This window comes from Podarcis pityusensis (assembly GCF_964106645.2).
Source record: "Podarcis pityusensis genome assembly, chromosome: 10".
NCBI classification, from domain to species: Eukaryota; Metazoa; Chordata; class Lepidosauria; order Squamata; family Lacertidae; genus Podarcis; species Podarcis pityusensis.
In genome coordinates this window covers 74,758,682-74,782,928 of record NC_138035.1, presented here as the reverse complement: position 1 = coordinate 74,782,928, position 24,247 = coordinate 74,758,682, and the positions used below count along the sequence as shown (strand labels likewise).

General features: G+C 39.9%; 2 protein-coding genes across 2 annotated transcripts in view; one reads left to right on the top strand and one right to left on the bottom strand.

Moving 5' to 3' along the window:
* Positions 1–10,432, top strand: part of LMNTD1 (lamin tail domain containing 1) — a 242,816-nt gene extending 232,384 nt beyond the window's left edge. Inside the window, exon 12 of the mRNA XM_081023708.1 lies at positions 10,404–10,432. The gene's annotated coding sequence lies outside the window, so the exon portion shown is untranslated. The remainder of the gene's footprint in view (positions 1–10,403) is intronic.
* Positions 4,735–24,247, bottom strand: part of UPF2 (UPF2 regulator of nonsense mediated mRNA decay) — a 28,301-nt gene continuing 8,788 nt past the window's right edge. The window contains exons 4-14 of the mRNA XM_080972060.1: positions 24,165–24,172; positions 23,753–24,066; positions 21,959–22,142; positions 20,122–20,261; positions 19,535–19,639; positions 17,152–17,250; positions 11,927–12,094; positions 10,515–10,656; positions 9,718–9,838; positions 7,359–7,418; positions 4,735–5,997 (exon numbers count right to left, since the gene is read on the bottom strand). Of these exons, the coding sequence (XP_080828186.1) occupies positions 7,385–7,418; positions 9,718–9,838; positions 10,515–10,656; positions 11,927–12,094; positions 17,152–17,250; positions 19,535–19,639; positions 20,122–20,261; positions 21,959–22,142; positions 23,753–24,066; positions 24,165–24,172 (1,315 nt within the window). The 3' untranslated portion in view covers positions 4,735–5,997; positions 7,359–7,384. The remainder of the gene's footprint in view (positions 5,998–7,358; positions 7,419–9,717; positions 9,839–10,514; positions 10,657–11,926; positions 12,095–17,151; positions 17,251–19,534; positions 19,640–20,121; positions 20,262–21,958; positions 22,143–23,752; positions 24,067–24,164; positions 24,173–24,247) is intronic.

Here is a 24,247-nt window from a genome sequence, read left to right as displayed (position 1 = left end):
GAGAGCGCAGAATCTTTGGGATTGTTGCATGGCTGCCAGGGCAGGAAAGCGGAAGACTCCAAGAAAAAGTGCTATCAAGATTGCCTGATACTGTGCAGACCTTCATTAGCCCTGAGAACATAAATCTTGCCTGGCCATCATTTCTCTAGCAAGACTGCCCCTTGGTGGTTAGATGCGGACACATCACAGCAAAAGAGCTGTATTTGATGTGCATCTGGTTGCACTTCAGTCTGTAGCATCTGTTTCTTCTGTCCTTCTAAATTGCAGGAATATGTGAACTTTCACGCTTCCTGCTTGTGATTGGATTTACAATTTGGCAAGGGGGGGAAAGAAATGAAATGTGCCTCTGTGCCAGGGCTGTGGTATAATTTTCCTGCAAGTCTGACAAATAATCCATGTGTGCTGCTTTAAGAGGGACAGCTTTTCTTGGCCATTGCTTCTTTCCTAGCCTAACTAAAAGCTCTTGATGGAGGGGGCGAGTCCTTAACAAAACTAATACAGGCCTTTTAGCTTCCCCCAGTACAAAGCTGATTTAAATACAACAACAACAGAGACCCAACAAATCGTTACAAAGCAATACACAATTCATACAGCCTACCTCCAGGTTAAACAAGCATTTTGTTCAGAATATAGGGATCATTGGTTCTTGCAACCACTGATAAAAACTTTGCCACTGCTAATGTTTAGCGTTTGTCCGGTCTTCCAATAGGAACCTGACATAGTGAGCCTCTGATTTTCCCGGGAAAGGTACCAGCAAGGGTAGTATCAGTTCAGCCCTGGCTTGCTCATATTTTGCACAGTGCAACAAAATATGTTTTATGGAATCAATGTCTTGAGCACACGAGCAAAGTCTGTCCTGGTAGGGAACTCCTCTTAAATTTGTGGTGCCCCTGTTGCAGTGACAGGTCCCTCCAAAGGTCCTTTGTAATTGTGCATTCATGGAGATGGTCTTGGGGCATAGATGCAGTATTGTGGTGGACATGTCTCGTTTGTTTGTTTGTTTGTGCATGTCTCGTAATATCCTGCTGAAATCCTGCAACTTTTCAGACCAGAAATGTTCTGGGTTTGGTTTTTTGTCCTGCTTTCATCGCACTACAACGCAGGTGTATCACGCCCCCCCCCCACCAAGGGTGGTAATATGGCAGCATTGGGGAACCATCACAGAACTAATAAAGTAGAATGATGTCTCGACAGTCTTGCATAATTCCACCATGAATGCACTATTACTGCAGCATCAGTAATAAAACATCACTGGGGACGGGCTCTGCATTTCCTGCTTTGTCTTATGTTGTAACTATATATTCTGTTTTAAAGAAAGTTAGCACTAACACTCAGTTATGATTCATCAGCAGACAGCTTATGTTACATATGTCATACATTCCAAGGCAGGACCAGCATGGTCCAGTGGTTTGCATCTATAGGGTCAAAGACCAGTAAAGCCAAAATATGAGTAATGGCTTTCATGTTCCAATTCATTCAAAAATTTAGAGAAATTTATACTCAAGAAACATAGCTCAAGGCTAATCCCAGATTTGGACAGGGGAAAGGAGGGCAAACAAGTTGTTTCAACATTTTTTAATTTTTTTTAAAGCTAGCAGTACCTCAGGTTTTCTACTGTGTGCCGTAACACTTTGTTATGTAAATATTAGCAGGCAATAATATTTACCCGATTGCTGAGAAACACCTCATCTGCTGATTTCTGCATATCAGAGATGCTGTCAACAGCCTAAGAACATGTCTGGCCTTGTTCTTTCTGAGCAGTTAGCAACTCTGTGGAAATAATTTGAATTGGCAATGTTAAAACTTCAACATTTGTTCACTTTTTTCCTTTTTGAGAACTTATCTCTGAAGAGTCTGAGCAGCATTCTGAAACCAATTGTAATCCTGGTGGGGGAAAGTGTAAAAATATGTTTCAGCATTAGACAGTTGCTTTTATCCCAAGCCGATATGCTAAGACTATGGGTTCAATTGGTCAGAGCAAATGTGGTCCACATGAGGATGTGGACAGGCTGCTTGGACGAGTGAAACTGACCTTGATTCTTGCCCATCCTGGCTAATAAAAGTGAGCCGAGAAGGTCTGGGCGATGGGCTCTGCGAGGTGGTGAATGCTTCCCTCTTGTGAGGGAGTCTTCCCAAACCCACTGAAAGAAGTGCCTATTAAACCATTTCTTAAAAAAACATCTTTGGACCCGGCCAATTTGGTGAACTATCGCCCAGTCTCAAATCTTCCATTCTTGGGGAAGGTGATTGAGATGGTGGTTGCTGAACAACCTGGAGGATGCGGACCATTTGGATCCCTTCCAATCGGGATTCAGACCTCATCATGGGATTTCAACTACAGTGGTACCTTGGGTTACAGACGCTTCAGGTTACAGACTCCGCTAACCCAGAAATAGTACCTTGGGTTAAGAACTTTGCCCCAGGATGAGAACAGAAATCAGGTGGCAGCGGCAGCGGGAGGCCCCATTAGCTAAAGTGGTACCTCAGGTTAAGAACAGTTTCAGGTTAAGAACGGACCTCCGGAACGAATTAAGTTCTTAACCCAGGATACCACTGTATACTTCATCAAAGAAGGGTGGTAAAAAGGAGGAAGCCAAGAGGGTAGGGAGGTGTGGCATGGCAATGTAGCCTTTATTTCTCACTTGGAAAGGCTAAGATTTCCTCTGTACTTTTGAACAGCAAGCAACAGCAGCAAGCAACAGTAACTCGTAGCCAGCTTGCAGCACAGAGTGTTTATGCATGTGTCTTTGCACACATGTGCACCCAGGTTAAGATTCTCCGAGATTCAGCCTCTAGAAATGACAAGCAAGCTTGTCTACAGTATGTGTGTGTGTTTATATATGGTCATCAAGCAGGCATACGCACAGCACATCATACATGGCTCTTATGTGCACATTAGTTATGCATACAGTAATGAGACATGTTGCCATGTATCTTTGCTTTTAAAAGGACTCCCTTCTTCTCCTTTCCCACCTACCCCATGTACCATTTTTCTTTCCTAATCATTATCACCCTACATTCCATGAAGGAGCATGTTCTCAGGCTAGGAGTTTTGTTTTGTACCTTCATTGTTTTTGCAGTGTATTCTGTACTTCTGCAAACCCTGAGGGTCCCCTCCTAGCATGCCTGATACCTCCCTTGCTTCTTAGTGGCCTCATTTTGGGCAGCAAGCCTGGAAGCACTCAACTGTTGATTTCCCTATTAGGAGTGATTCTTAGAACTTTTATTATTTATGCAATCACGTTAAAAAAATTCCCACAAGTTTGCAAGTAGTTCTCTTAAAGGTGACCTTTGCCAAAGTTTATCTGAACGCAGAAATCTTTTGAACACAGCAATCAAAGCAGCCACGCCAAAGCCTCTTGCCATTTCCATAACACCAGGAACATACACTTGGAAAAACCAACTGCAGCATCACTGGATCTCAGTGTGCACAAGATTCCTGTCAACTGGAAATGCACCATGTTTGAACTTGGCCTCAGGAATGACTTCACACAACATTTTACTCAAATGTGACTCTGGGAAGGGACAGCAGAGAGGCTAATTATGAAAAGCACGACAAGCGGAAACTGCTGCCAAGATGTTCAACTAGACTGTGTTAGAGGAAAGTCTTGCAAACTGAGATTAGCTAGTTGCCCAACTGGCTTAAACAAGGGGAATAATTTATCCAGCAAAGATCAGTTGTGCCAATTAAATGCCACCTGCTTTTAATAGACGCCTGCTTGGAATTATGCAGAATCACAGACACCCTCACCTCCTTTTGTGATCAAACAGTTAGGAGCTCAGAGGCCTGCCTAGTGGTGGTAAGTCAGTTGGCAAGAATGAGATTCCAACCACCAGCTACGTTCAACGGTCATGCTAGGGAAGATGGTAGAGAAAGTTAGGGCCCAAAGATGCAACTGTGCCAAGCACTATTTTCAAAATGGTCACCCTATGCATACAAAAAGCAGGTAATCTGGTGTCTTTAACAGTAAGGAGCTACAGGAAAATGGCGCTGAACCTTTCTCCTCCTACACCTTACCTCCATTTGTGGTTCCAGCCACAGAGATACACCTCCTCCTATTCTTTTAAGTCTCACAGAACACTAACTGAACACATTGCTTAAACCCCACAGAACAATATATGGTCAGGTTTTGAGAATTTCCACACTTGGATTTGCTATTTCTAAGCTTCTAAGTAATCTTCAGTTCCAGCCAATGCTACCACACAACACTTTCAGGAAAATTTCCTAAATTGAGAAATACAACCTTGTACCTTTGAGTCAATGGTTTCATTAGGTTCTCTGAATTCAAACATAGAGGCCAGTGCATGAGCAGCACACAGGCTTCCTCTCATTGTTAAACAGCCGAATCAGTTTCAGCAAGGAAAGTAGTATTAGGAATCAAAATACAGTGCAAAGTAAATTCAAGCAGGGGCAGAAACTATTAATTGCAAAACTTACCCAAGAGGTTCTGCTATGTTTTAAGATAAAGACAGCTCTCCAGCAGCAGAATTTGGGGCATTAATCCATATTAATGGTCCTATGTACCATCTAGAGAAGATAGAACTATCCCCAAACCCCTAAGATGGGAATTGTGCAGAAGGAGGGAATCCAGAAATCTCTAGCTGCTAGCTGGCTTTTCACGTTTAAGGGGACGGAGATGCACATCAATTTCCTGTAAAAATATTTCAACGATGAACCAGATACTAAAGCACCAGTCATAAAACGGGACACAAAGACAAAAAACACCACCCCAATTCTAAATTACAACACTTTATTGCAGCATCGGCAAAGATCAGTTTTCTGAAGCTGGTGAAGATCGGGCGGCATTTCTGACTGTGTGTACACAAGTGTGAAATGTAACAAGTTGTACAAGTTTCGTTTTAAATTCTACATGCAGAACTCAACAGAGGTAAAAAGAATTTTAAAATAGTTCAGAATTTTTAGCATACAGATGTGCTCTTTAACTGAATGTACTAGACCTACGTGAAAGCAAACAAACAAAAAAATCCCCAGAACTATACTAACAAACAAGATTGTCAGAAACTGACCCAGAAACCTCATTTCCATTTAGAAAAATAAAAATTCTACTTGCTGCCAGCTAATTTTTCCTTGTGTTTTAAAATATAGACACAGAGGCTTATCAACCCATGAAAGTCAACAGAACGTTCAACTCCACTTCTCGGCATCTGTCTGTCATGCTGACTGGCACATTTTGGTTTTCAATGATGCTTTAACGAGCTCTTCTAGATCCTTTCTTAGGCTGGCATCAGGCTGTTTGAAGCAACTTTGGATCAATGCTCTCTTACCTTCCCATCCACTCTGACCTTCAGTAGACCATCCCACTTCCCTGGATCTGCTCCCTTCATCACTTTTCCCCTCCCGCAACACATGCAGAGAAAGGGTTTCCCCCTTGAAACAAAATCCTCTTTCTCGTGGAATATTTGGTGTTTTGGTAAATCAGGTGCTGTCTATTTTACCCTGCATGTTGGGGTTTACTATACGATAATTACCTCTTGCTCTACCACTTCTCTAATGCAGACTGGAGCCCCAGATTAATATTCTCCTGACATGCCATGCCCAATTCAGAGAAAATGCCACTCCTATTAGGTTTGCTTTCCCCCATACTTTGCCATCAAGACCGTCTCCATTCCAGCGTAATCCATCTTTTTTAAGTTGCGCTTTGTTGTAACTGAACTGCTCACTGGTAAAGTTAACCATCTCATTTATTTGCTTCCATTCTCATGAGAAGATTAATCCTCACATGGTTCCATAACAAGATGCTTTTTGTTTGTTTGGTAGGCTGTGACTGGGAGCTTCCGCTTTTTCTGTTTTTAGTGGAGGCTGGTGTATTTGCTCTATGGCTCCAGCCTGTCCCAGATTTTCGATTCTGAACTCTCTAGACCGACATGCTCAGATGTGTCTGCTGCTCTCGTTTAATTGCTGGAGGACTCCACTAATCCACAACATTGGAGATACAGGGCCTAATGAAATGACGCTTGCTGCTGGATCAACGTCTCCTAACAAAGAAGAGAAAAGACAAAGGAAATGCATATCAACAACAAAGAACTTCTGGTGAAAATATCAGATGCCCAGAAGAGGAGCTCAATAAAATTTCAAGTAGTCAGGCTGGAGCTTCTCTCTCCAGGACTCTGTGATTACCCCCATGACTGAAAGAAACAGGATAAATGTTGCAAATCTGCATAATTTATACATGGGGCAGAATACAGCTTCTCAATGCAATAGATTTATTTATTATTTTACAGTGTAGTCTCAGAACTGACTACAATAATGAGGTTTTACTGCAAGGTTCTTCAAGGACCGGGATCTAATAACATTCTTAGGCGTGTGCAACCTGACAATTGTTCGTCCTCAGCACTCCACAATCTATGTCAGAGGTGGGGAGCTGGATTTGACCAGCCCTCCATGGGTCTTTTTTTTTTTTTTTGCATTCCCATTTTTTTAAATAACAGAACAAAACTGTGTTAGTGTGGCATTTATAAAATCAACCCTAACCCACAGTTCGCTGATTCAGTCCTTAGGACAGGAGTCAGCTAACCAGTCCCATCAGTGGAAGTCCTGCACAAGAGCTCCCTCCTCCTGAAACTGACATGGGGTTGGGAGCTCCCTCAGAACAGCATACCTAGGCAGGAGGGGGGAGAATTTCATCTGACAAGCTGCAATGCTTGTATAGAAGGAACAGCTGGAAGTTGACTTCCACCATTAGAATCCAAGGCTTAGATGCTGTTGTTCCCAAGTCACATTTTTTCCTGCAAGTATATCTAACATTCAAAGCTGAATAGGAGCTGATCTTTCAAATATGAAGTTCAAACCTACACAGACATATTTTGAAAAAGGTATATTTGGGTGAACTGATTATTTTTGGTGTCTTGTGTGGTCTACTGTAGCCTCTCTGCCTGTATCCCTTACCTTAAAATGCCACGTTGACTACTAGAGTAACCTTTTATACTCTATGGCACATTAAACCGTAGTGCAATGGCTTAATGTCAACAATAAACATGCTAGTGCATGCTGCTCAAAACCTCCTACAGCACATGCCCCTTGCTATCAGTCAAGCAAGGCCAAGTCTGGCCAGTCATGTTGTTCAAATCTGGACTTGTGGTTGGTTCCCCCCGCCCCCCCGCAAACTAACTGTGGTTACTGTTCATGGTTGGTTGGAGGAAATAAACCACAACCCTAGGTTCAGACAAAACAATGGGCCACACTGGCTTGTTGCATTCATGGCATGGCAGGAGCAGGGTAGATATGCAGCAGGAACTTTTGAGCAGTGTGCACCAACATGCTGCTCTTTCACATTAAATGGTTTAATGTGACATGGGAACTGGACCTATACCTGGAACCCTCCTCCCCCAAAACTCACTTTTCTTTCTGTTTCCGTGACTAATCTCAGCTTCGGCGCTGTCTGTTCCCTCTCTCTCGCCTGATCATATTAAAAAAATAGGAATGATAATGAAATTGAGAAGTGCTCTAGTTTCTTTATGAACTGCATTCTTCTGCAATATACTTATTTAGTTAAAGCATTTTATACCCTGCTCTTCAGCCAAGAGGCTACCAAAGCAACTTAAAGTTATCCTATTTCATCTTTTTTGAGGCTCAAAGTAGTACCTTTTTCGTAAGTGGGAAATACAATAGACACAAAGGTTAATTTTAATTTCCAAATCCCCCTCCCCACTGTAATGTTACACTGCAACTGCTCTGTTACACCATAGATAATGACTATGGTTAGACAATGGATTCACAATTATGATCATGAAGTAAAACAGACATTGCGTATTTTTGGAGACATTAATGTGATTTCATTTCTCCCCCCAATACAGAGACTGGTAAGGAATAACCCCCAAGGTGACCTGAATTGAGCCCTGTAACAGCTATTGCTGCTCCTCTGGACAGGAATTGCTGGGCAAAGGGACCAATTCAAGAGAAAGAATTGAAGTGAACAGAAAGCAGTAAATGGTGCGTGCTGCTGCCAAGGCTGAGTGTGAAAACCAGGAAGCTCCCAGTTCAAATTTCATTGGATAAGTCACCATTTCAGTTCCACCACCAACAGCAACACAGACAAACTGAAATAAAAAGGTAGAAAAAAAGAACTGGATTTCCATTTTGGTGGGTATCTTGAATAAGTTTAACAACGATGTCCTCTGACTCCCTATCCATCAGCTGAGGTTAGGACTGCCTGTCTGCCAGAATCAGACACCTGGGTAGCATAAATGTCCAGGGTAGATTTGGGCACTGTAAACACCCATTTGGTACTGATGAGTTTTCTCCCTTCAGATAAAGGTACAAGTTCTCAAGTTTCATTTTTATGCATTGCTTCCATTACCTCTGACATAGCATTAAACCAACACTTTGCTAATTTTGGTTCCATATCATCATTTTTTTCAAAACATTCTGGTTCATAAGTGTCAGGGAAGAGTTAGAAGTTTCCAGTTTATCAGAGGGAGAAACCATTCGCCAAGGGGGGAAGGAGAGCAGTGAATCTAATAGAAGGGAGCAAGAGGAACAACAGGGAGGGACCGGCTGTTCACAGGAAAGGCAAGGGTTCACTTCTAGCTCAGATTCGGAGGAGGGGAGATACCGGCCAGCTCTAGCCAGGAGGGTAGGAAAAAGAGCGGGAAAGCGAAGGGAAGGGCGCCTTCGCCATTTTGAGGGTGGCTGGTCATGGAGAAGCAGAGCTCAGAAGGTATCTGAAATAAGTGACGCTGAGGAATAATAGTTAAGAACTGTTTATAAGATTGTTTTGTTAACACACAATAAAAAGTTATAAAAGAACAAGAAGCGTTTGTGTGGTGATCTGAAGAGGACAACGACCAGGCCTGACAATAAGCTACTTTCATTGCTTTATGTCAGTGATGGCCAAACTTGGCCCTACAGCTGTTTCTGGACTACAACTTCCATCATCCCTAGCTAACAGGACCAATGGTCAGGGGTGATGGGAATTGTAGTCCCAAAACAGCTGGAGGGTTGAGTTTGGCCATCACTGCTTTATGTGTAGTCTGATAATTTTGAAATTCACTCTGATAATGTACAGGTGCTCTCCTTCCTCTTTCAGAACATCTTAAAATAGGAGTACTCACTGTTTCAGGTTCTACCTTAACATCAGTTTCTCTATCCTGAAAAGTTTCTTCACTCATTGCGGTTTGTCTCTTAACCGCCTGTTTGATTTTTCAGTTTGTTTCTGTGTCTCACTTTGAGATAATCTCTGACTTGAAGGAAGACACACTACAGAAGTATTTTGTCTACCTTGTACTTGCGCTCATGAAAAATGATATCTCTACTCACTATTACATTTTTGCTTTTTAGAGACCCACAGTCTATATACCCTTTTGTTTGAGAATCATAACCAGGAAATGCACATTCTAACCCCCTTGAAGAGTTTCCTGCATGTCTCTGCTTGAACATGCACAAAACATTTACATCCAAACCCACGCAAATGTCCCAACTTGGGTTTTACAGCATGAAGCAACTTATAAGGAGTAGTGTTAGTTACAGAGCTATATAATCTATTTAGAATGTAGCTAGCTGTAACCAATGATAACAAGGCGGTGGTCCTATCAACCCAAGATTCTAAGCAGAGACATGAAGCACTTAACCTCTGAAAGAATTCCCTCTTACCTTAGGATATTATCACTTCTATCCTAAGGGTTTTTTATGTTTGAAATAGTGAAAGCTGCAAGAAGTTGAAAACAATGCAATAATCATCCTGTTTCTAGAATACCTACCTTCCACCAGTTTTAAAGATTAGATCGGCATTAGGTGCTCCCTTTGGATGCTGATAACGAGGCCGCCGTTCCCTGTTGGTATTTGCTGGAGCTGGCCGCTGAGCCAAGGACTGCATCATCTCTGCATATTAAATATACACATATATAGATATAAATATTAAAAGCAAAGAAGGCAACAGAGGGTATAGCTACATTGCAAATTCAAAGGAGTTTCAGGGATGGCTCTCATTTTTTTAATCTTTCAATGGAAGAATCCTGGGAAATGTTCTTTTGTGAAAGAGTTAGACTGTGACACACCTGAAACACATGAACAATAAATAAAACACGTTTTTCACAATTTTCCTATTTTTTAAAAATACATTTTTAAAGGCAAAACACTGGTATTTAAGATGTTTTTTATGTGCACATTATTTACCAATATTTTTTCTGCCAGTCAGAAACCGTAGTAACTGATTGGTTATTAAATGGCAAACCATGTTTCCACTATGCTTGATGGAAGGTTTTCACCTATGATTCCTTATCCAGGCAACCAGCCCTACAGGCTGGGTGAAAAAGCCACTTCAAATGATGACAAATGTCTATTTAACTGACATTTATTTGGAAGATTGAATCTTTTAATTTTGTTTAATATGTTTTTCTTTAATTTGGTAGTCAAGAGAATAAATGATCTGTCAATTCCTTTGCAGGAATTTGGAGCAGGCCCACACAAAACCAGTCAAATGGTCCTATGTGGTAGAAGGTTGAACCTCAGCAATAACCTCATCTATATGAAGGCCCTTTGGAAGAGTAACTCATACCTTGATAGTCCTCTTGTTCCTGCCGTTCATTGATATCCAGTGTCAATTTTTTCATTCTCATCCTCTCCTCTTGCTCAGCTTGTTGTTGATTCCAGTGATTTGCAGCCAATTGAGATGACATTGGCACATTTAGGATCTTAAACTGAAGACAGACAAGACACTTCTGAGAACTTGTGCTTATTCTTTTATTGCTTGCATATTGCATTAGATTTTTATTCTGGTTGCATTTTTAAACTTATTGTAGTTTCTTATTGTACCATTGTATAGTTATGGGGAAGATTTTTTGTACAATTTATTTTATGTGGTGTCTTATATGTAAGATCAATGAAAGGAACAAATGTATGACTCAACATGTTCTAGATGGAAGAAAAGTGCACAAATGTTGCTGGTTTTTATTTGCACCAATACTTGCAACTCTGTAAGTCCAAACTATTTCCAGAAGTGGGTTTTGAATGGACAGTGGAATGTCAGTCAGGTTAAAGATGACAAAACACTGAGCTAATCCTACAGATTTCAACAGAACAGAACTTCTAAAGTGAAAAAGGTGAATACTTAGGAAAGAAATGTGCCATTGGCTACAGAACTTTGCTACTTTAAAGTATTTCATATATTATCATGCCAATCATTCACACAGAGCTTCAGAATGCACTCAGAGCCTTTCACATACATTCATTTGTTCCATTCCTTACAACTATCCTGCAAGGTAGATCATTACGATTCCCATATTGCAGATGGGTGGCCCAGCAGAGACAGTGGCACCCCCAGGGCCATCTAGCAAGATCATAGGAGAGGAAAGATTTGAAGTAGATGCTTCATGATTCATAGTTTTTGGTTTCAGCTCCCATGTTAACATCAGCTCTTGATCCAGTTTAACATGTGACTACTGCTGTGCTATAATGGCTGTAATATAATTAAGCTAAGTGATATCCTTTAAAAGTGAAAATATTCTGGGAATACATTATTCTATTTTAACAGCAGTTTCACCATTTTCATGAATCACAGCTAAATAAAAAATATTCAAACATATACCACTCTCCGTGTATTTTTTAGAAGTAGTTTCTTGCTTTAGGCCCATATTTATGAGATGGGAAAGGATTAATGGTATTTTTTAAAAAAGTTCTCCCAAAGGAAGGAAGGCAAACAGAAAGTCCATTTGACGCTTCAGTTCCTTATGATAGTCTGACTAAGACATGTGAGAGCCACAGCTGGCATTCCTATCTGCCATCCAAAAACAAACCAGTTTCAAAAGGAGGTGATGACAACTAGGCAGCACCTTTCCAAAACAATGTAGTAGTGTCACTGAGCCACACTTCCCAAGGCAGCAGTCAGTGAAGTATACAGGATGACAAAAATTATGAATGAAATTAATATTGAAAAAGACAAAAATAACTCCCTTGTACACAAGGCCTCACCTGTTGCTTGTTGCCTTTTCGAGTTAACATGACAAAAGGCATGGTGTCTCCAGATTCAGACTCTCCTTCCCCGCCACCCAGGGGTGGACCCTTCTTGAGCTGGCTCTTGAGATGCAAGGGAATTGCAACGTCTAACTGATGCACTTTCACCGATTCCCCACTCCTTTGCTGAAAAGGCAAGAAACGGAGGTAACAACAAAACTAGGATACCATTCTTTAATTTAGAAAAACAAGTTAATTCCAGGGCTGCCTCACACACCACCAGGTGGCTTTTAAGGCTCCTATAAGTCATAATGAGAATCTAGGCCTTTCAGCATTACTTCCAGGTTCAAATGTTTGGAATTAGAAATGGTAGGTGGGTCAGCAAAATTATAAATTAAAGGCATATGCCGACAATGTGGTTTTAACATTAGAAAACCCACTAGAAAGTGTGCCGGCAGTACTGGAAGGAATTATGGAGTTTGGTAAATTGACAGGTTTTAAACTGAACAAAGATAAAACAAAAATGATAGTTAAAAACCTGGATAGTCAACTTATGAAGGGTTTAGAAAGAGTCAGTGGTTTGAAGAGTGAAAAAAAGTGAAGTACTTGGGGATATGGTTAATGACAAACAATCATAATATTATTAATGATAACTATGTAAAGGTTTGGAAAGAAATCAAGAAAGATCTGGAAATTTGGCATAGAATGCAATTGTCATTGTTGGGTAAAATTTCGGTTATAAAAATGAATATACTCCCAAAGATGCTATTCCTGTTTCAGACAGTACCTACAGTTAATGACATCTGAAGCTTGAAGGAGTCACAAAAAGATCTATCTAGGTTTATATGGCAGGGAAAGAAGCCCAGGATAAAACATAAGGTCCTGATTGATACTAAGAAGAGAGGTGGCTTTTCCCTTCCAGACTTACAATTATATTTTGATGCATCATGTTTATGTTGGTTAAAAGAATGGATTTTATTAATTAATAATTACTTATTGGATCTGGAAGGGCATGACCTAAAATTCGGGTGGCATGCATGCTTGCGGTATAGGAAGGCTAACCTATATAAGAGGTTCTCAAACCACATGATTAGAAAACACTTGTATAGGGTATGGGAAAAATATAAAAACTTATTAAAAAGGAAAACACTGATGTGGTTGCCACCAATAGAAGCCCTCACAAGGAAAAAATTAATACACAGACAAACTGGAGCACATATGGAAATTTGCTGACTGTCACTGGGGAGGAATACAAATTAAAAGAGTATGGATCACCTTCATGAAGTTTTCCTTCATGAAGTATTTAACACCAAACAGACCAGCAAAAGTGTCAAAATCAATAAAGGGGAACTGCCGGAAATGTAAGGTAGCAGAAGGAACATTCTACCATGTGTGGTGGTCATGCAGTATAATTAAAAATTACTGAGAAATGATTTATAATGAACGTTAAAAAATGTCCAAAAAGGCCTTTTCTAAAAACCCAGAAGCATTTCTTTTTTTCAAAAAAAGATTTTCTTGGTTTACAAAAGTACATTCCTTGCCTCTTTCTTCAAGTTGTACAGTCTTTTCTACAGATCAGCTACAATTGTTACGAGACATTAGTGTTGAGTTACAGTATAAGGTCAAGAAGGGGGTGAAATATATATTTTTTGCAGTGTACGCATGGGGTTTCATGACAGCGTCAACTAGATAGGTTCTCTTTCTATTTGCTTGTTACGTTTCTTGGTAGTGAGAGGAATTGGGGGCCCAAGGTATGACTGGTTGTCTGTGCTGGCTGTGATGGGGTTTGTTTGCCTTTGTGAGAGGGGCAGGAGGGCTTGTTGGGGCAAGAAAGCCAGGCTGATTCGAATGCTGTCGTGGGCTCTTCTTGTTGTCTTGTTGGGCTGTGTATGTGACAAAGGGAGCCATACTGGGGTGAAGGTGTCCTCTGCTGGGATTAATTACAACAGAAGTTGTTCAAACAGAGAGAAACTTTTTTCTGTATGTGACAACTGCCGCATGTGTGTTAACAGCACAAAATTGAAAAACAGATCAGGTACCAACAAAAGAAGAAACTGTTGGAATATGCGGAGCTAGCAGGGATGACCACTGGAATAAGAAATCAAAATGATAAAAGATATAAGGAGGACTGGATATTTTTTACTGATTATATGAAAAAGTAGCAGGATGGCAATATTCTCAGCAGTGTAAGCAATAACTAGATTAATGTGAGGAGTTGAGATAGAATGAGGGAGCCAAGAAAACGCAAGGAGAAGACAAAAAGAACCATGGAAGAAGATGAAGGGAAGTCTGTAAATGATTGTTTTCTGTTTTTCTGCTATTTTTAAATTTCTGCTTTTTATTATTTTTGAGGTTTTTCATGTATTATTCTTGATGTTTGTATTGAAATGTATCAGAAACACAAACAAACAAACAAACCAAAAAATTTAAAAAAGGAATGGTAGGTGGATATCTCAGTTGTTTGGTATAGCATAAAAATAGGAGAGAAACTTTGAATTACTGTTCTAAGTAAAAAAAGTTTAATTTTTGATATTCTATATGTACATAATTTAGCATGCATATGTACATTTTTATATTAAAAAACCTGGGTACATATATATATATATATATTTAGAGCTGGAGTTCTGATTGATCTATTAGAAAGCTTTGACATAAAAGTTAATGTCTGAAAGATGTAAATTTTATTCTCCCAAATTTGTTCTGAATGTGGGAAATAAACTGCTCTCCTTTTCCAGTTTGTAATTATCTTTAAATACAGCATTTATTGTTTATCTTTTCTATACAGTATATTATTCAGCTCTTTAACTATGAATTTTTAAACTGATTTTAGAATACCATGAAAAAGGAACAGCAAGGACCAAAAGGCCTGCTGCTGTTTTTGCTTTGTTTCCAGCTGAGTTTTGGGGGCTCCCATTTTTTGCTTCACACACTACATTTTTAAAGGAGATATACCCATGATTTGCATGAATGTTGTAAGCAGGTGCATTATTCAGGGAGTTGCCCCTGTGCTCTGGTCATAGCTCTATGCCAGAAGTACAACCAATAGCACATCTAAGAATGCTAATATGTGAAATGGGTCCCCCAAAGTAAAATACTTTGGTTTCTCTCAGCTGATTTATGTCCATATTATGGCATGAATGGTTTCAAATTTAGCTTGTTTCAAACAAACCAGAATTAATGTTTGCGAGCTTCTGAATTCCTCTTTGCAGCCACATCAGAGAAGATAAGCACACAAGCCGGCTTGGGGGGTGGGGGGCTTGATATACAAGGAAGAATTGTAAAATAACACTGGTCAACAACAAATTTGTTGTCTGCGTTTTTTCAGTTGATTTAGGACGAATCTGATGCGCTGAATCCAAAAATCACATTGATTTTGCTCAATCAGGTCAAGTTTTTGAGCTATGGCCACATGTCGTTTTTTTACGTTTTTGTTCACATGTACGCTTGTGTGGAGCATTTTAGAAGAAGTTGGTGGGGGTAAAATGCCATGCCGAATAATTGTTTTGATTGGAAATAATTATTTTAATGACAAGAAGTATTCAGGTCCGATAGTTCTGGGTGATTATGTCGAAAAGGGGTCAGTTTGAAGTCATAAAACCTCGAAATCTTCCATAAATTGGTGCGGCAAAGCAAAACTAAGTTAATGGGGCAGCTGCCCCACAAAGAATTGTCAAAGGACTCTGCCAAACTGTTGGCATCCAGATTGAAGGGAAAAAACCTCCTCTCTGACAGTGCTCGCATCAGCTTCTTCTGCAACAGGCATCAAGAGTACCTCCGTTTTTTCTCAGAAGAGAAGGACTTGGTGTACTGTGCAGATATTGCGCAGCTTCTGCTCAAGCTTGGAGTGCCACAGTACGAACCCAAAGATTGGAGACTGTTCATTGAGAGCAGCAAGCGATCACTGAAATGTGTTCTGCTACACAACGGCAACCAGTTTGCCTCTATACCCCTGGCTCACTTGACTACACTGAAGGAGAACTATGAAGCGGTGAAGTATGTGCTGGAGAAAATTGGTTATGATCAGCATAAGTGGTTTATTTGTGTTGACCTGAAGATGGTGAACTTTTTGTTGGGACAACAGTCTGGCTTCACCAAGTACCCGTGTTTTCTGTGCATGTGGGATAGTAGGGACCGTGCTCAGCATTACACAAAAAAGGACTGGCTTGTGCGGGAGGAATTGGTGCCTTGCAAAGAAAGGAACGTCATCAACGACCCTCTGGTGGACAGAGACAGAATACTCTTCCCACCGCTGCACATCAAGCTCGGCTTAATCAAGCAGTTCACCAAGGCTCTGGACAAGGATGGTGAGTGCTTCACTTACTTGAGCCAGGCTTTTCCAGGATTGACCATGGAGAAGTTGAAAGCTGGCATCTTTGACGGTCCTCAGATCCGTCAGCTCATCAGAGATCCAGAGTTCAGAAACTCAATGAACAAAGTGGAACTGGAAGCGTGGAAGGCATTTGTTCTGGTAGTGAAGAACTTTCTTGGCAACAATAAAGCCAGAAACTACGCAGAACTTGTCAACAACATGCTGACTGCTTTCAGAAACCTGAGCTGCAACATGAGCGTCAAGATCCACTACCTATTTTCACATATGGACCGGTTTCCTGAGAACCTGGGCTCAATGAGTGACGAGCAGGGGGAGAGATTCCATCAGGACATGAAAGAGATGGAGACCAGGTATCAGGGTCGCTGGGACGCAGTCATGATGGCTGACTACTGTTGGACTCTGAAGAGAGACCTCCCTGCCACTGAGCATTCCAGGAGTTCCAAGAAACGGAAGTTCAAGCCCTGAAGTTTGAAAAATGGTGAAGCAACATGCAATTTACGTGTACTTACCTTTATCAATGCCCACCATTCAGTTTACAGTAATTGATGTTTCTATCAGATAATCAATATATGTTGTTGGAAAAACATTTTTTTCTCTTAAAAACATATTTAGGATGATATGCGTTGACAAAAATCAGCTGATAATGCCACAAAAATGTAATCGATTTTGTCACAAGATCTGATTTTTTTCAAATCAACACAGCACAAAAACCTGACCTAATGGAGAGAAACGGATGCCATTTCCTGATTCAGCAGTGCAAAAATACCCTAAATCAGTTGTAGAAATCTAGACAACATTCAAAAAGTAAAAAATTGTTGCCCAGTGTAATCCCTCCATGCTAAATGTCATTGTGTATAATAGATACCAATAAGAGTAAGACATATGAGTGACTGATTAAAAATCCCATTAATACCTGTAAATTTTCAAGCATCATTTTGTCCAATGCCTGAATGAAGTCTTCATCTTCAGCACATGGGACACGCTTAAGTCCACCTCCTTTAATCATGACTTCCTGTTAAATAAGGGAGGGCAGGGAAACAACATTATTATGTTCTCTAGATTAATGTGCATAAGTTATCCCTCAATTAGGGTTGGCCAACAGGCTGAATCTTGCCTGTGAAGCAATATCTGGCCCCCAATGGCCATACAAAATTTTAAAAGAAAAATGTGGGATAATTTCAGTCATTAGGACAAAATGTTTTCAAAAAGGTAGAGAGAAGTAGAAAATAGTCCATGTTTTAATGCTTTGCGATTTGTATGTAATGCAGCTCAGGCATGTACTTAAGTGCACGTGCTCCATTAACTCCTTACTGCTCCATGCAGCTGGCTGTATTCTTTGGAACCAAGCCACCTGAAGAGTTGGATAGGTGGCAAAAATAAGAAGGTGGCTGGAGTATGGGCCTCTCTCACTCAGGCTAAATGGAAGACCAGGGAGCAGGGTTTTTGGACGGGTCAACAGTCTTAAAATTATTCCAACTGCCGGTCAGAGGGAATTAGTACAATTACAAGCTCTGACTATAATTAAGGCTTTCTAGTTCTAACTATTAGGTTTAATGCTAAATTCTTACTTTTAGTTACGTAGGTTTCATATTGGGCTTTCTCCACAACACACACTTGGCTTCAGATAGGGGAGGAAATATGCTTGCTTTATAAAAGGGACACCACTTGTATCTCTCAGAAAACAAGGCTACTTTGCAGATTAGTTTCTAATACAGGAAGTTGAGTTAGTTGAAGCACAATTGTAAGTTTCCTTTAGCTGCCCCTTCTTTTAAATTACAAATAAAGGAGCTGCACTATGTATTTGTTCTCATAAAGTCTTAGCTTCAGATCCTATGCATAGATGTTGCCAATACAACAGCTGGCAATACAACAGTAAATTTCGTTGCAGGGTAATGTGACCAATTCTATGAGGTACTATTTGTTTTCATTAATGCTCTGGTCCATGGGGTCACGAAGAGTTGGACACGACTAAACAACAACAACAACAATGCTCTTCCATAACACAAGACTTCTACGGTAGGCATTCTGTAGGTTTCTGATAAATCCAGTCTAGAGCCAAACATCAGTTACATCTTTGTAACTTGATATTCATATGAATTTGTGTGAATTGATAATCCAAAGTAAACTAATTAATATTAACACCTACGTACTTAATGGCCTGGTTTGCATGCACTAAGTTTGCATGCACCTGTTTGACATGTGCTTGAGTTCTTCTCTGCACTGTGGTGTACAGGGGTTCTGCCAAGTTTAGATTCACTTGCAAAGAATCTCAGAATAAAAAAATTCTTCCAGTAGCACCTTAGAGACCATATTGGTATGAGCTTTTGTGTGAAGAAGTGTGCATGCACACGAAAGCTCATACCAATAACAAACTTAGTTGGTCTCTAAGGTGCTACTGGAAGAATTTTTTTTATTTTGTTTCAACTACAGCAAACCAACACGGCTACCTACCTGTAAAGAATCTCAGCTTATCTAAGAGCCAGGGATTTTGGCTTACAACAAACAGTGGTTTAAAAAGCCAGCTTCATAACCCATAATTTGAAATTGACTCATTTAGTAACCAACCACCGTTTTAAAGCAGAACTCCTGGTTCTATGTAATGCTCAGCAAGATTTTTTGAATGAACACTAAATTCAATGGAAGTCCTTTTCCTGGCAGCACAAGAGTAAGAGAACAGAGGGGGAAAGAGTTCAAGTCCAATGTTTTGCTTGGGCTTGTGGACTCTTGTCCATGTAATACTGCTGAAACAGTAAACCATGATGTGTGGTGTGGCACGAGCCACACTTGAATGCAGTGTGCACAGTGCTTTTGGTATGCGAGTTTCATCTTAAAGTTGGAATCCGCTCCAGAATGTAGGATGAAGTGGGGAGGTTGCTACCCATTTCAAGAAGAACTGAAGTGGCTGCCAATCCACCTGGCCAAGTTTAAGGTGGTGGTGGTGGTGGTTGTCTTAACAACTTAGGACTAGGTTATCTGAGAGAAAGCCTTCTCTCAATAGATGTAGCTGTTCATAGAGACCTTCAGTTGAGTCAGTCTGCTGAAATTCATCTTGCGGTAATCTGGGGGAGGGTGTTTTCTGTTGTGGAACTCAGCTTTTGGAATATGGCAAGCACCAACTTGGATGCTTTGGTGCTTGCTAAAGACTTATTTGTTTTGTTCATCCAGGCGTTTGCTGGTCATTAATATCAAGCCTACAGTACTTATGTGGCTTGCTGTGGATTGAGACCACTAATTGACTTTCTAATGAATGTTTATAAGAAATGTTTTAAAGAAATAAATAGTACAGCAATACATACAGTATTTTCTTCATCAGTTTCATTTTCCTTATTAGAGTCTGTGAGATAATCAGTATTTTCTTCTTCCTCCTCTTCTCCCTCTTCGTCGTCATTATCAGAGCCCTCCTGAAATGTTTACTGGAGTTTTAATGCATAATCATAAACCATGTTTTAATGAAACTGATTAACATATACACACACTTAAATTTACACTGTCTCAGAAATCTCTCCTCCATGGTCATTTCAGTTCTGCTTAGCCTGTTGATGGTGAGTGAAGCTCACTCAGAACCAGCTGCACTGTGCATGGCATGCACATGTTCATTCAAGTTCAGAAACTCACTTACCCCCCTTCTACCCTACTTAATAAATGACCAGAGCGCCAAGAGACTCCAAGTGGGTCCGGCAAACAGAACACAACTTTGCAGTTCCCATAATAAAATCATACTTATCGGCGGCAGCAGAAGGACCTTGAGCCCAGTAACTGCCAGGTTACCTCCATCTTTGATATTTGGAGCCTCAACTGGTAATTACTCATTATGATTGGCAACAGTTACACAGCCCAGCCCCTCAAATTGTAGCTTAGTAAATTAATGGTGGAAAAAGAATACCTCCTCCTCTGGCTCATTTATTTCACTTTCATTTCCAGATTGCTCTTCTATCTCGACTCCACCTTCTTCCTCCTCATCATCTTCCTCAAGGTTCTCTCCCTCAGTAATTGACTCTTTAGAGTCCTTGTCATTCACAAGGCCTAAGAAAGGAAATAAGAATTATTAATGAGTGGCATTAGAAAGAATTCTGACCGTGTCTGAGATCCAACACACATGTAATTGTAAGGACTACTGAAACCAGTGGCTATTCACTCCCAAGTAACTAAGGTCAGGACTGCAGTTTTACTTAGGAGATACATGCAAAGGGTCAAGCTAAGTTTACGAACAATTCTCAGGACATTTTACTGTCCCATCAACCAACATTACTATTTTCTTTTGATAGATGCTTACCCTAATTTTTTAACAGAGAACCACAATAATAATGGCTTTTGTTACTTGATTTTTACTTGCTTTTTATAGTTTTTTTGCCAGCACTAAGCATGTGATCAAAATGTGGTATGCATCAAAGGAATTACACAATTATCTAACAGAAAAAGGGGTTGTGAGAGTTGATATTAAATGCAAGGTTATTTTTTTCCTTTTCTTTTCTTTTTTTACTTTTCTTTTTGCTTTAAACAGGCACATATAAATATAGACAACCAAAATTACAAAGGAAAATTTCTTAACAGTAATGGAAAAAAACTAAAAAAGAATACAAAAAATATCGAAGTACATGATGCAGAACATAGGCAACTATGGGAAAGATAAAAGAAAAGAAAAAAGAAAAATAGAAGGGGGAAAAAAGAAAAAGGAAGATGAGCCAAAGAAGGAAAGCTCATCTATTGTACACTTCCGTCAAGCTCACAACAGATCATTATTCTTATCAATTATCTCTATCTGCATTCCAAAGGAATCCCTCATCTTGGTATCAGGGAGCATTTCTCTATGCAGTATCATTCTAAACATAGCCAGATCTTTCTTGTTGAGCCCTTGTCCCCTAAATAATTATTTAAACATTCCCATTCTTCTTTCACCAATTTTTAAGGTTTATCTCTTATTGCATCTGTCAGCTTTGCGAGCGCCAAGTACTCGCACAATTTGACTACCCATTCCTCTTTAGTGGGTGTATTTTTATCTTTCCACTGTTTTGCCACTATAACCCTTGCGGCTGACGTTGCATACATAAATAGCCTAGTTTTGTTTTTGGGAATATTATCTGAAACCATTCCTAGTAAAAATTATTCCGGTTTCTTGCTAAATGTAGTTTTTATCAATCTACAAGGTTATTATTTATGTTACATTCTGATTCTACAGAGAACTTAATCCTTCTGGGAAAGATAAAGGAACAAAAGATCTCTGCACATTAGAAAGTAGCACAACACACAGGTCAGACCATGCAAATGACGGTACAGTGGTACCTTAGGTTAAGAACTGAATTCATTCTGGAGGTCTGTTCTTAACCTGAAACTGTTCTAAACCTGAGGTACCACTTTAGCTAATGGGGCCTCCTGCTGCCGCCGCACAATTTCTGTTCTCATCCTGAAGCAAAGTTCTTAACCTGTGGTACTATTTCTGGGTTAGAGGAGTCTGTAACCTGAAGCGTCTGTAACCCGAGGTACCACTGTAAATACTAATTTATACCAGGAACAGATTCACAGACCAGCCTGCATCCCCATCCTCACTGTATGTTGCTACAGTCCTCATAACATATTTCAAAATTCTAGAATGAGTCAAGTACATACTCACTTATCCTAAAAATTTATTCAAGTTACAGAAAGTACTGTACTATATAGCCAAAAAATGCAGAAACAGACAACAATGATTTCAGTTCCTTTCATTCTTGATGTAACATTCTTACCTAGTTTGATTAAGAATTCCCTTTCCAGTTCTTGTACCTGCCTAACAGATTCTTCCAGAGAATTGCACAGTTTTATCTTTGGTCTCAGTAATTCTAATGTATCACTGATCATATAGTCAATGTCTATAGGGAACGGGTGATCTTTTGTCCAAACATCCAGGCTTTTCTTCCACCAAACATACCTCTGGAAAGACACAGATAATTGCAAAACAGATAGGCAACCACTAGAATTAGTCTAGTGAAATTCGGATCTTAACATACAAAGCTAAAACAAGGAACAAGGCTAAATTATCCCTAGGAGAAAAACTTCAGGCTTTGGGGGGAATAACCAGCTTAAATATCTTTTCATTTTATTATGTATAGTTTCCCAAAAGCCTTTAGCTTTTTCACATGTCCGCCACATATGAAGAAACGTCCCTTCATTATTTTTACACTTCCAGCATTTATTTGACATAGTCTTAAACATCTTTACCAATTTATTTGGCATTAAATGCCACCTGCATATAATTTTCATGTAATTTTCCTTTAAAGTAAAACAGGCTGTATATTTCATATTCACTCTCCACAGTAGTTCCCATGGGGTCATATCAATATTATGACCAAAATCTTTAGCCCAGTGTATCGTTGCTGATTTAACCAATTCATCTTTTGTTTCCCTTTTCAATAACATTTTACAGTGTTTTTGAGATCAGTTTTACTTTGCCAACTATTGACTGAATGCACTGTTGATACTACAGTTTCTTCTTCATTTAATTGTTTTATTAACATCTCTTGTCTCTCGCATTGATTTTGTTTTGTCCCTATAATTCTTCTCCTTTCAACATGGGATTACTCTTCAATCATGCCTTCTTCACCTAATTTGCACTGCTGAACAAATGTGGCATAAATACCACCTAGTGTCGGTCAGATTTAACACAATTTTATTTTCCTCCTGATAGTTTAACTCCTTTCTACCCTTTTCATTCAACTTTTTTATTCTGCAACTCTTACTTCGGCTGGTTACCCAACTGCGCTCCTATCTGGACAGGAATAGTCTAACTTCTCTTGTCTATGCATTACACATAGGGCTGCCTCTGAAGACGGTTCAGAAGCTTCAGCTGGTGCAGAATTCAGTGGCAAGGTTGCTAACTGGAGAAATATGGTTTGAGCATATAACGCCAATCCTGGCTTGCCTGCACTGGCTGCCTATTAGTTTCTGGGCCCAATTCTAAGTGCTGGTTTTGACCTATAAAGCCTAAAATGGTTCAGGACTGCAAGACTTCAAGGATCACCTCTCCACATGTGGACCGACCCAGACCCTCCAATCATCATTTGAGACCCTTCTTCAAGTATCTCCCTCAACAAGAAGTCCAGAGAGTGGCAACGCAAGAACAGGCCTTTTCTGCAGTGGCTCCCGATTGTGGAAGGGAGGCTTGCCTAGCACCATTATTATAAGGCTTTAGGCACCAGGCAAAAACTTTCCTCTATAGCTAGGCCTTTGGTCTGTAATTATCTGTGACCTTTTAGAAGTGGATGATATGTCTTTAATATATTTCTTTTTCTTCTTGGCTTTAATGTATCTATGTTGTTGCTGTCTGTTTGGTTGGTTGTAAGTCGCTTTAGGTTGCCCTGGGCAAGATAAAGCGCCTAACAAATTTAATAAATAACATTCTTCTGCTGACCATCCAAATACATCTTAATAGTACTCGCATTTCTACATGTTACTTTGTGAGGGGTATGCCTACTTCAAATAAAATAATAAATAATATGTAAGAGACAAATTTGGTCACAGGGAAAGATGAAGCTTGTTCCTACCTGGAAATAGACCAAGAAGCAGTCAAGTTTCCGTTTGCTGGATCCTCTGTCAAAGTATTGCCCACAAGTGTCAAGGATGGTACACACCAGTCGAATTCGGAAAAGATGTTCTGGAGGATCAAGTGGGCTAGATGTACCATCCGAATTCACACCAAATGATGTAAAGGAGTACAGAGTTCGAAATATTACTGCCGACTCTACCATTCTGTAATTGTACAGTTCACCCAGGAACTTGGCACTGCTGATCCTCCGCTGGTTAAATTTTGGCTGATTAACCTTCAGCAAACAAAATACCACTGACATGTTATCATACACTTCTTAAACACTAGATGAAGTTCAATACCCTGCAGAGGCCTCATAATGTACTATGATTAAGCAAAAGCTGTAAAGATGGAGGCAACAGTGTGGCTGCCTGCACTACTGTTCATGATAAATTAGCATAATTAAGTGAAGTGCAGTGTAAACATGCAGATTAGAGAATTTTGATCCAGGCCT